This window comes from Podarcis pityusensis, assembly GCF_964106645.2.
Source record: "Podarcis pityusensis genome assembly, chromosome: 10".
Lineage (NCBI taxonomy): Eukaryota > Metazoa > Chordata > Lepidosauria > Squamata > Lacertidae > Podarcis > Podarcis pityusensis.
In genome coordinates this window covers 10,493,211-10,505,688 of record NC_138035.1, presented here as the reverse complement: position 1 = coordinate 10,505,688, position 12,478 = coordinate 10,493,211, and the positions used below count along the sequence as shown (strand labels likewise).

Sequence of the window (12,478 nt, the reverse complement as noted above, 5' to 3'; positions counted from 1 at the left end):
CAATACTGTCCCCTCAACCTACATCAACTGAATTGGTACTTATTTCTACAATGAGCCATTTATTTTGCATTCGTAACTTCATACCGTTCTATGTTCATGTATACCCACCTATATGTCTCTTGGGAGCACTGCTTTCCCTGTGAGATGAACCTCTGGGTCCCTTCCAACTCTATGATTCTATGATCATACATTAAACATGCACTTCTTGTTGTTTAGTCGTTTCGTCATGTCTGACTCTTTGTGACTAAACATGCCCTACTGCCTTGTTAATCTCCAGATCCACCACCAGAGGGCACCCCATCCATTCCCGACAGTAGCTGATAGTTGCAACATTTTTTCCTCCCACCTCAATTACAAAAAGGCCCACAAATATTTGTGTTTGTGTTTATTGTATTTATATACCCGCTTTTCTCCCAAGCAGCTCAAGGTGGTTCTCCTCTCCTCCTTTTATCCTCACAACAACCCTGTGAGAGAAGACAGTGACTGGCCCAAGACCACCCAGTGAGTTTCATAGCTGAGTAAGGATCCGAACCCTGATCTCCCAAGTCACAGCCCAACACGCTAACCATTACACCACACTGGCTGGTAATGGCAGGCAGTCAAATTGTGTACTTGCCCAAACCCTGACTGCCTCCACCAACCTCATATCCAAAGTCCAATCAACTGGGAATAACTCTCCGTAGGTCCCAACGAGAGAAGAATGGTTACGGAAACTAATGGAGTATGCAGAAATGGCGAAACTTACCGGAAGAGTAGGAAATCAAGGCAACAAACTTTTAAAGGAATGGAAATGGTTTATTGAGTATACACAAATAAACTGTAAACAGATCAAGACATTGAAAGGATTATTGTAAAAACCTGCAGTTTCAAGAATATATGAGAGAATAGACGAGTAAAAGAATACTGTATTTTTCGCCCTATAGGGCGCACCGGCCCATAGGGCGCACCTATTTTTTTTTGGGGGGGGGGATAAAGAAAAAAATTTATTTCCCCCCTGAGCTTGCTGGGCTGGGGGCGGGGAAAGCCCGAGCTTCCCCCGACCCCAGCCCCCAGAACGGGTCCGGGAGCGACAGCGAGGTTGCATTCAACCTTGCCATCGCTCCCGGAGCTTGCGGGGCTGGGAGCGGGGGAAGCCCGAGCTTCCCCCGCCCCCAGCCCGGCAAGCTCGGGGGGGGGGAATAATTTTTTTTTTCTTTATCTCCGCAGGCTTGCGGATAGGTGCCCTAAGCCCGGGGTGTGCAGTGCCACGCTCCCCGGACTTCGGGCTGCAAGCACCTATCCGCAAGCCTTCGGAGTTCCTGCTGGGCTCCGCAGGCTTGCGGATAGCTTCCTGAAGCCTGCATTTGCCCCATAGGACGCACACACATTTCCCCTTCATTTTTGGAGGGGAAAAAGTGCGTCCTATAGGGCTAAAAATACAGTAAGTTAAGAAAATTTGCAGCAGGCAGGAAAGGATGAAAATAAATGTAAAGAACCACAGAAATGGAAGGGAGTCGAAGTCGGAAATGTTAAAGTTATGGTTAAATAATTGTTGTGATATATATAAATGAAAATTATAAACAAAATTATATTAAAAAAGAGAGTAAGTCTCCATACACTCCTCCAAACTGGAGAAGAGAATAGGAACCAATCCCTGTCATGCCCAGCACTGCTATGTCCATAAAGGAAAATAATGTTCCCCACGGCAATTAAATCTGTGCCCCTCTTACACGATTACCTCCTTCAAGACAAACAAACAAGCTGGCAGAGTAGAAGGCTGCTGTGCCACCAATATTTCTATCCAGCCTTCTTTCTGCCAGCTCGCTTGCTGCTTTGGAGCTATCTGGTATTTAGGCTGACCTCAGTCAACTCTGTTCCAACATTAAATGCACCCATTTTCTCCTTCATCTAACGGAATCCTCATCTCTTCTCTTCCCTTCAACCATAATTCCCAAATAGGGAGCAAACAGGGAAACTGGATACTAGGCCGTGAGAAGCCGCAGTCTTTGGTCCACCACTTACAGAGAATATAACCCTATCAATTACCTTTAGCACCACTTTCCTATCCACCCCCCTCTGTGAAAACTGAACTCCATACCCAAAAACACAACTAAAGAGCTAAAGGAGAGCCTGGCCACTGTAACATCATGCATTGATAAACTCAAGATTTGGCTACTGTAATACATTCTATGTGGGGCTGCCTGCAAAGCGATTCTAGAAGCTGTAGCTAGCTACAAAATATGGCAGGTGGGCCATTCTGGGGTTTCCTACTGCTCATGTGTTGCCAATTAGTTACCAGACTAGGTTTAAAGTTTTGGTTCCAACCTATAGAGCCTAAAACAGTTTGGGATCAAGTTACTTGAAGTCACTGCACCCCTATTTGATCACTACTACAATCAGCTGGGGACGCAAGTGGCGCTGTGGGTTAAACCACAGAACCTAGGACTTGCCGATCAGAAGGTCGGCAGTTCGAATCCCCGTGATGGGGTGAGCTCCCGTTGCTCGGTCCCTGCTCCTGCCAACCTAGCAATTCGAAAGCACGTCAAAGTGCAAGTAGTTAAATAGGTACCGCTCCAGCGGAAAGGTAAATGGCGTTTCTGTGTGCTGCTCTGGTTCACCAGAAGCCGCTTAGTAATGCTGGCCACATGACCTGGAAGCTGTACGCCGGCTCTCTCGGCCAATAAAGCGAGATGAGCGCCGCAACCCCAGAGTAGGTCACGACTGGACCTAATGGTCAGGGGTCCCTTTACCTTGACCTTACAATCAGCTGACTAGGCCCTTCCAGTAGTGCAGCTTGAACTTCTTATGCCTAGTTTGTATGTGTTGCCGCAGATGGCTTGGTAACAGTGTTAGAAACTCAGATATATAATCTAATTGCCAAATGGCGCTTTAAATCTAGGTTATGTTTGCAGCAATGGAACATCTAGGCGCATATTATAATTATTGTGCAATGGGGTTTATTCTTCTTCTTCTTTTCATTTCATTTCTATACCACTTTATACTTTAAAGAACAAATCTCAAAAGTGGTTTACAATACATTAAAATATCAAATAAAACAATACAGAATAAAACAAATTCAAGCTTCAGGGGAAATATTTCAGATCCTTCTCTAAGTGACATTTTGCTTTCCTCAGTCGCCAGCCTGGCAAGTAGAGATCCCCACGTGGTCGCAATTAGACCCACACCAGTTGCAAAATGGGCCTGCCACCTGGCTAATTTCTAGCACTGTTTGGTAAGCTAGTCACTGAGGCTTGGTAAACCTCATGAGCTCTGCAGGCCAGAGGACTCCCACACCTGCTAGTAGAGGTTCAATTGGCAGTGGCCAGGTGGAGGTCTTTTTCTGCGGTGGCACCCTCTTTATGGGACGCAGGTGGCGCTGTGGGTTAAACCACAGAGCCTAGGACTTGATGATCAGAAGGTCGGTGGTTCGAATCCCCGCGACGGGGTGAGCTCCCGTTGCTCGGTCTCAGCTCCTGCCAACCTAGCAGTTCAAAAGCACACTAGTGCAAGTAGATAAATAGGTACCGCTCCGGCGGGAAGGTAAACGGCGTTTCCGTGCGCTGCTCTGGTTCACCAGAAGCGGCTTAGTCATGCTGGCCACATAACCCAGAAGCTGTACGCCGGCTCCCTCGGCCAATAAAGCGAGATGAGCGCCGCAACCCCAGAGTCGTCCGCGACTGGACCTAATGGTCAGGGGTCCCTTTACCTTTTTACCCTCTTTATGGAACTACCTCCCATCTGATCTCAGGCAGGCACCAACCCTCATGACATTTCAGCACCTACTAAAAATGTATATTTTCAGGCCTTCACCCATGTGATTCCAGAAGGTTGTTAGATTTTAATTTTGCCCTGGATTATCAGCGGCATTCTTATTTTTGATCTGATCGATCTTAATGCTGATATTACATCTAAAAATTATGTATACCGGACCAATGTGGTAGATGGCACTGAAATTTCAAAATAAAAAAATAAGAGACTGAAATGTGGAATCTTCCCTCAACCACAAACTCGTGGAGTCTCTAATCTTACACACGTCTTCCTGGGATGAAGTCCCTCTTAATTCCACAGGATTTACTTCTCTTTCGTCATGCTTGTGGATGCAGAACACGTGAACTTAAGTAGGCCGCTGTTTTCAGCCTCAGCTCCACTCCTGCAATACTGAGATAATCATACGGTGGTACCATAAAGGACTCTTGTAAAGAATGCCAACATGTCTGTGAAGTGCTTTGAGGATTACGCAGGGCTAAATAAATACTACAGTGTGAAATAAATGCTAGTCCAGGAATGCATAACTACACCCCTTCTCTGTCATCTTTATAACAACCCCCTTTTCCCCTTCTGGTAGACACCTGGTTGGCCACTGTAAGAGCAGGATGCTGGACTAGATGGGCCACTGGCCTGATCCAGCCAGCTCTTTGTATGTCCTTTTTTAAAAAAAAAAATTATTTATAAATTTTTTCAACTATAACAATAAAGGAAAAACATTCCATTCAAAATATACATCCAATTCTAATCTTTCCACTTTCAGACTTCATTCAGTCTATCTGGAAATTTTCCATATTATCACAATTATTCACATTTCTTCCATCTGTATTGTGTTTTTTTAAACCAAATTAATCTTAATAATTATTATAAAACAATATTTCTTTCCATTATTATCACAGAGCTTCTTGAAAGCCTACAAACGTTAATTGTCCTTCACATATATTTTTAATACACTCTGTAAATTTATTCCAGTCTTCGGTAAATCTTTGGTCTCGCCGGTTCCGAATTCTCCCCGTTAGTTTGTCTAATTCTGCGTATTCCATCAACTTCACTCTCCATTCTTCTTTCGTCGCGATTTCTTCCTGTTTCCATTTTTGTATGTTCTTATGTAAGACAACTCCAGCCCTTCACTCCATGAACCTGACAGACCCATGCACCACCTCCGCCTCTGAAGACAACCACATAGTGATCCTACTCCCCCCCACATTCAATATTAGTCAAGTGACAACAACCCACGTGGGCATCCCTCTCTTACTATGACAACCTTATGGTCCTCCCCACCCACCCAATTCTTACCATAACAACTCCATGGTACACCAGTGTCCACTACTCCAGTCACCTCACTCTCCAGAACACCATATGCCCCCCATCGACTGCAGCCCCATGGCCATATCATGCCACCACTATAACAACCAACTTGGGGGGGTGTCTCCCCAGGGAAGCTCGCACGGCACCTTTGTTCCAGATCTTTAGGTGCCAGGCAAAAACATTCGTCTTCTCCCAGGCTTTTGGCTGATGAAACAATCTACGGCCTTTAAAACTGTATGTGTGTTTGGGTGGAGGGAATATTGATTTTGTTTGTCACTGTGGTATGCCTTTTGTGGTTTTTATACTGTAGACGACCCTGTGATTCTCAGATGAAGGGCGGTATAGAAATTCAGTAAGTAAATACAGTGGTACCTTAGGTTAAGTACTTAATTCGTTCCAGAGGTCCGTACTTAACCTGAAACTATTCTTAACCTGAAGCATCACTTTAGCTAATGGGGCCTCCTGCTGCGCCGCCGGAGCACAGTTTCTGTTCTCAACCTGAAGCAAAGTTCTTAACCTGAAGCACTATTTCTGGGTTAGCAGAGTATGTAACCTGAAGCGTATGTAACCTGAGGTACCACTGTAAATGAATAGCAAACCCCACAGCCCTCCTCTGCCTCCCATACTGCAACAACCTCCCACCCTGCCCCCCATTTTTTTTTTTACTATTATTATTATTATTATTATTATTTTTGAATTTATATTCCACCCTATACCCGCAGGTCTCAGGGCGGTTTACAGGATAAAATCAGTATATAAAACCACAAAATACATAACCAAAACAACAACAACAAACCAATAATTCCCCCCAACAAATTTAAAAGGGCATAGCTAAAAACAGTTAAAAAACTAAAAAAAAAAAAAAAATTAAAAGAAGCAGCGCCCTCCAGTCCCATGGCCACATCGTGACACCTCCATGCCCACCCCATCTCCACATCCCCCAAATATCCACTCCAGCCCCAAAGCCACGGCGTGCCAACCCCACGCTCCCCGTATCTATTCTAGCACACTACAACAACCCCACACATATCCGCCCCAGCCCCATGGCAGCATCCTGACACCTCTATGCCCACCCCATATGCGCACCAGTCCCAAAGCCATATCGTGCCAGCCCCACGCTCCCCCTACCTAACTCCAGCACCACAGTTACCCCGTGCCACTATGATAACCCCAAGGCCCTCCTCTGCCCCTCACACTACGACAACCCCCCACACCCCATATCCGCTCCAGCCCCATGGCTGCATCCTGACACCTCTATGCCCCCTCCAGCTCCACGTCCCCCAAATGTTTGCTCCAGTCCCAAAGCCACGTCATGCCAGCCCCACGCTCCCCCGACCTAACTCCAGCCCCACAGCTGTGCCACTATGATAACCCCAAGGCCCTCCTCTGCCCCTCACACTCCCCCCACACACCCCATATCCGCTCCAGCCCCACTGCCACTTCCCCCATATCCGCTGCAGCCCCACGGCCCCCTCCCCCAGGATCCCTTCACGTGCGCCCCCATTCCTTCCTCCCCCCTCCCCGTGACAGCCCCGTCGCCATGGCGACCACCCCCCCCCCCGCGGCCGTTACTCACAGAGCTCGCAGTAGCGCCGGCAGCCTCGGCCCAGCGAGTGCAGGTACCTCTGGAGGACGTCGGTGAGGAGGTCGCAGGCGGAGAGCTGCACGGCGTCCCAGCCCAGCGCCTGGCACACCTGCGCCGTCGACACGCGCAGCAGCCAGCGCGAGTAGCTCTCGCACATCCTCACGGCCCCGCAGCCATGGCCTACCCCCTCACGCCGGAGACGTCGACAGCCCCGCAGCAGCAGCAGACGCCCCCCGGGGTCCCGCCGTTAACGCCGCCGCCACCAGCGCCCACCGCGACGACGAAGGCGCCGCCGCCATCTTGGGGTCGCCCGGGCAGACCGCGCCGGCAGAGCCCAGAGCCAGCAGCGAGAGCGAGCCGCTCGATTCGCTCCGGCGTCGGCTATCCAGGAGGACGGAGGGAGGGGGGAGGCGTGACGTCACGCGGAGAGGGGCGTTTCCTTCTTCTGCCGACGCGGCTCTTCTTCTTCTTATTCTTCTTCCCTCACTCGAGGAAGACGGAGGGAAGGAGGCGGGCGGAGGGTTGCTGTTTAGTCGTTTAGTCGTGTCCGACTCTTCGTGACCCCCTGGACCAGAGCATGCCAGGCACTCCTGTCTTCCACTGCCTCCCACAGTTTGGTCAAACTCATGCTGGTAGCTTCTAGAACACTGTCCAACCATCTTGTCCTCTGTCATCCCCTTCTCCTTGTGCCCTCCATCTTTCCCAACCTCAGGGTCTTTTCCAGGGAGTCTTCTCTTCTCATGAGGTGGCCAAAGTATTGGAGCCTCCGCTTCAGGATCTGTCCTTCCAGTGAGCACTCAGGGCTGATTTCCTTCAGAATGGAGAGGTTTGATCTTCTTGCAGTCCATGGGACTCTCAAGAGTCTCCTCCAGCACCGGAATTCAAAAGCATCAATTCTTCGGTGATCGGCCTTCTTTATGGTCCAGCTCTCACTTCCATACATCACTACTGGGAAAACCATAGGTGGCGGCGTTTTATTCAAGCAGAAACCGGCTTCTGGTGCAAGTTGTCCCGGCTAGAGGTTGCTGCAAATGCATGCCCTGCAACATTTCTCAGATGAAAATAGGGACGTCAATAATAATAATAATAATAATAATAATAATAATAGAAGAAGAAGAATAGCCTAATAATAATAATAGAACAACAACAACAATTTTATTATTTATACCCATTGTGATAGGAATTTTGAGGTCTTAGATATGGTAATGTTCATAAGTTACCAACCAAGCTTGTACATAGAGCAGAACCTGGAACCATTTTGATTCCTAAACTGAGCAAATGTTTTCTCTGCAAGGTCAAAGTGGGAAACCTCCCCATTGTCTCTTTCCTCACAAATCCTGTCTTAAGGGCACATTAAAATATAAATAGGGTGTGAGCCTGTGACCTGGCCCAGGAGCTAAGTATTTATTACTACAAAAGACTGGCCAGGCTCCCCAGGCAATCCAATCAAGTAACCTGCCAGACAGGAGATAAACAACGACAGGAGAAAAACATTCAAATTTCTGTTTTTAGACCGCCTTTTCTGTGATGTAGGTATGATGTATCTGAGGGGTGGCCTTAGGTTACACCCCTTCTGTGGTGTATGTATGATGTTTCTGGGGGTGGTCTTGATCTACAGGGTGGCAATTTCAAAAGTCTTTATAAGGCCTTGAGTGTCATTTTTCTGGGTTCCTCTTCCTCTCCTGCGGGTGAGGGGAGCACCCTGTTAAAACAGATAAATAAAGATAAGGCTTACTAGCTGCTTTGCTTCTCAATATTCTCTGGTTGGCCTTTGTTATTTTCTCCTACCAATAGGGAACCTATGTAAGGATTCTATATGGGCTCTTGGATACCTCATAAGGGAAAAGGGCAATTTTTGTTTACAACACCAACAACAATTTTGTTGTTTATACCCAACAAAAGCAACAATTTTATAATTCACGTTTTATACTGTATATTATGCTGTTTCTTGTTGCATCAATTAAGTATTTTAAATTTGTTGTTAGCTGCCCTGAGCCCGGTTTTCTGAACCGGGAAGGGCGGGGTATAAATAATTTTTTTAAATTATTATTTCTTATTTATGTCCAGTAGCAAAAACAATTTTATTATTTATACCCTAGCCATCCGACTGGGTTGCCCCACCCACTCTGGGCAGCTTCAAGCATATAGGAAATCATAACAAAACATTAAACATTACAAACTTCCCAAAATGCTTTTATTTGGGGTTGCTGTCTTGTCTCTGCTGCAGATCACAGCGGACTCCTTTGAATCTCATTGTGTCTTAAAAAGGTAAAGAACACCTGACAGTTAAGTCCAGTCGCAAACGACTCTGGGGTTGCAGCACTCATCTTGCTTTACTGGCCGAGGGAGCCAGCGTTTGTCCGCAGACAGTTTTCCCGGGTCATGTGGCCAGCAGGACTAAGCCGTTTCTGGCGAAACCAGAGCAGTGCACAGAAACGCCGTTTACCTTCCCACCGGAGCGGTACCTATTTATCTACTTGCACTGTGTGCTTTTGAACTGCTAGGTTGGCAGGAGCTGGGACCGAGCAACGGGAGCTCACCCTGTCACGGGGATTCGAACCGGCGACCTTCTCATTGGCAAGCCCAAGAGGCTCTGTGGTTTAGACCACAGCGCCACCCGCATCCCCATTGTGTATTAGGTCTATGTGAAGCACTACGAATTGCAACTCCTTAGTCGCCTTTGACTGGACTTAACCATCCAGGGGTCCTTTACTCTCTTTTTTTTAACCTTACAAATTGCAGGGGCTTGGGCTCGATGAGCCCCAAGGTCCTTTCCAACTCTGTGGATGCTGCTGTTGTCTGATCGTAGCTAAGCTCTGGAACTCACTGCCACAAGAGGCATTTATGGCCACCAATTTAGAATAATAGAATCACAGAATCGTAGGTCTTCCAGGACTCGCAGCCAAGATGGTCGTCAGGTATGGCACCTTCTCACTTTAATATTGCTTAACCAGAGTACATTTATATACCAACTTTGGCTCCAAGGAACTCAAGGTGGTTCTTCCCTCCTTGAGCTCCATGAAGCCTCCCATCTTCATGGCTGGGTGGGGATTCGAACCCTCGTTTCCCAGGTCCTAGTCCAACACTCTAACCACTGCACCACATAGAACACTGGTGCCGTATCTTTCCAGGTTACATAACATTCAGATGATATAAAATACATCTTTGCAGCCCCAAAGCTAAAAGAAACAAAATGGCTTTTAATTACAAGAGCACAAGGAGAGTTTTTTAAGGAGATTCTTCTCTTCCATATGTATGTGAGAGCAGCAAGCAGCAGCCACACTCACTGCTGGATAGTTTGGGCACTAAGAGGATCCAATTCCCTCTCTCTTGAAGAAGCAGCCTTAATTTTCCATGAAGGATTATATATATTTTTTCCTCTAATATTTAAAAAGGGGCAGAAGTTAGCCAAAACTCCCCCGTTCCTGCATTAGCTATCCATATCTGTCAGGAATTTGCTTTTTTTCCATGCCAACTATAAAGCTGGGCATTTGTCCCATTTTAAAGCATGCTTGGACTGGAACAATTACCTTCTAGTCTGCATTACATTTTGAATCCAAGTTTAGGGCAAGCCTGGGAAAAATGTCATCTCTCACAATTGGGTTTTAATTGAGGACAGCAGCAGGCAAATTGATACTCTGAAGAGGCAATTAGTCCCATCTTGGCAACTCTCTTATAGCTGCTTCCGTAACAAATACCTAAGCAATCCACGGAGGTGATAAACCTGGGTTTAGGCCACTAGTTCCCAAACGGTTGGGGGTACCACCCCCTTGGTTCCATAAACTCACCCCCAGTACACCCTACCCTATAAAAAACATCGTTCAGAAAAGTAGTTGGCAAGATCCACTTAGGAAGAGAACAATAAAATCCAAAACAGTAAAAACTAATCACATATTTATTCAAAATCCAGTTAAAACTATTTAGGTTAATTAATTCAACAAAACTGATTAGTTTGATCCAGTGAAGCGAACTTTTTGAAGTCAAAATAGTCATTTACACCTCCAGTGCACCTCTGCTACTTACTCCTAGTTAATTCCATAGCACCCCACTAGTCTAGGGCCATGGGTAGGCAAACTAAGGCCCGGGGGCCAGATCCGGCCTAATCGCCTTCTAATCCGCCCCACAGACGGTCCAGGAATTGGTGTGTTTTTACATGAGTAGAATGTGTGTTTTTATTTAAAATGCATCTCTGAGTTATTAGTGGGGCATAGGAATTCATTCTCACCCCCCAAAAAAATATAGTCCGGCCCCCCACAAGGTCTGAGGGACAGTGGACCAGCCCCCTGAGGAAAAGGTTTGCTGACCCCTGGTAGGCTATACCACTTGGACACTTGCATGGCTGAATACTCTTCCCTATAAAAGATATACAGTGGTACCTCAGGTTAACTACTTAATTCGTTCCGGAGGTCTGTTCTTAACCTAAAACTGTTCTTAACCTGAAGCACCACCTGAAGCTAATGGGGCCTCCTGCTGCCACTGCGCCGCTGGAGCACGATTTCTGTTCTCATCCTGAAGCAAAGTTCTTAACCTGAAGCACTATTTCTGGGTTAGCGGAGTGTGTAACCTGAAGCGTATGTAACCTGAGGTACCACTGTACTCCCTGCACATAGAAAATTAGCATATCAAGAAGGGTGCAAGCCTAGACTTAACTCCCAACATGTCATTTTTTAATAAATGTAGAACATAATTTTTAACGGGGGTAAGCATTCACTCCCAGCTGAAATGCTGCAGCCCAGACAGTTTACAGAGCTCAGTGCTAAGGCCAGAAGGATAGACCAAATTACCGTATTTTTCGCTCTATAAGACGCACCAGACCAAAAGACGCACCTAGTTTTTGGAGGACGAAAACAAGAAAAAATATATTCTGAATCTCAGAAGCCAGAACAGCAAGAGGGATCGCTGCGCAGTGAAAGCAGCAATCCCTCTTGCTGTTCTGGCTTCTGGGATAGCTGCGCAGCCTGCATTCACTCCATAAGACGCACACACACACATTTCCCCTTACTTTTTAGGAAGGAAAAAGTGAGTCTTATAGAGCAAAAAATACGGTACCTGAGAAGTGAAAGGGAAACATTCTGATCCCTAACTGCTGTCATGGTCCGGCTAAATGCCGAGAAATGGTGGGAGGCACCAGCTGGGGAACTGCCAAGGGAAGGAGGTTTGAAGAGGGAGGAGCAGAGACAGGCGCGTTGACATAGTTTCAGATTACTTGGGAAGAACCCAGTGAAGATTTGGGCAGCTAGCTGTCGGAAGGCAGGGACCTTCAGCCTCTACAACTGCAAGTCCTACTGAGAAGAGTCACCGTGCTCCTTAGGTCTGGCACACCTGGGCAGACCTTGTTTCTTCTAATAAAGAGTTAACTTCACTTACTCAGTGTGATTTATTACTGACACCTGTTATTCCCCCCATCCGTATAGTTAAAGCTATGGTTTTCCCAGTAGTGATGTATGGAAGTGAGAGCTGGACCATCAAGAAGGCTGATCGCTGAAGAATGGATGCTTTTGAATTATGGTGTTGGAGGAGACTCTTGAGAGTCCCATGGACTGCGAGAAGATCAAACCTCTCCATTCTGAAGGAAATCAGCCCTGAGTGCTCACTGGAAGGACAGATCGTGAAGCTGAGGCTCTAATACTTTGGCCACCTCATGAGAAGAGAAGACTCCCTGGAAAAGACCCTGATGTTGGGAAAGATGGAGGGCACAAGGAGAAGGGGACGACAGAGGACGAGATGGTTGGACAGTGTTCTCGAAGCTACCAGCATGAGTTTGACCAAACTGCAGGAGGCAGTGGAAGACAGGAGTGCCTGGCGTGCTCTGGTCCATGGGGTCACGAAGAGTCAGACACG

General features: G+C 47.0%; 1 protein-coding gene and 1 long non-coding RNA gene across 3 annotated transcripts in view; one reads left to right on the top strand and one right to left on the bottom strand.

The window, feature by feature from the left end:
- Window positions 1-6,959, bottom strand: part of TAF3 (TATA-box binding protein associated factor 3) — a 135,636-nt gene extending 128,677 nt beyond the window's left edge. Inside the window, exon 1 of one of the 2 annotated variants that reach the window (XM_081022731.1) lies at window positions 6,629-6,959. In XM_081022731.1, coding sequence (XP_080878857.1) covers window positions 6,629-6,794 — 166 coding nt within the window. In that variant the 5' untranslated portion in view covers window positions 6,795-6,959. The remainder of the gene's footprint in view (window positions 1-6,628) is intronic. The other variant, XM_081022730.1, reaches the window with a different exon arrangement.
- LOC308486517 overlaps window positions 1-12,478 on the top strand; it is a 244,170-nt gene that overhangs the window by 64,277 nt on the left and 167,415 nt on the right. The window lies entirely within an intron of this gene.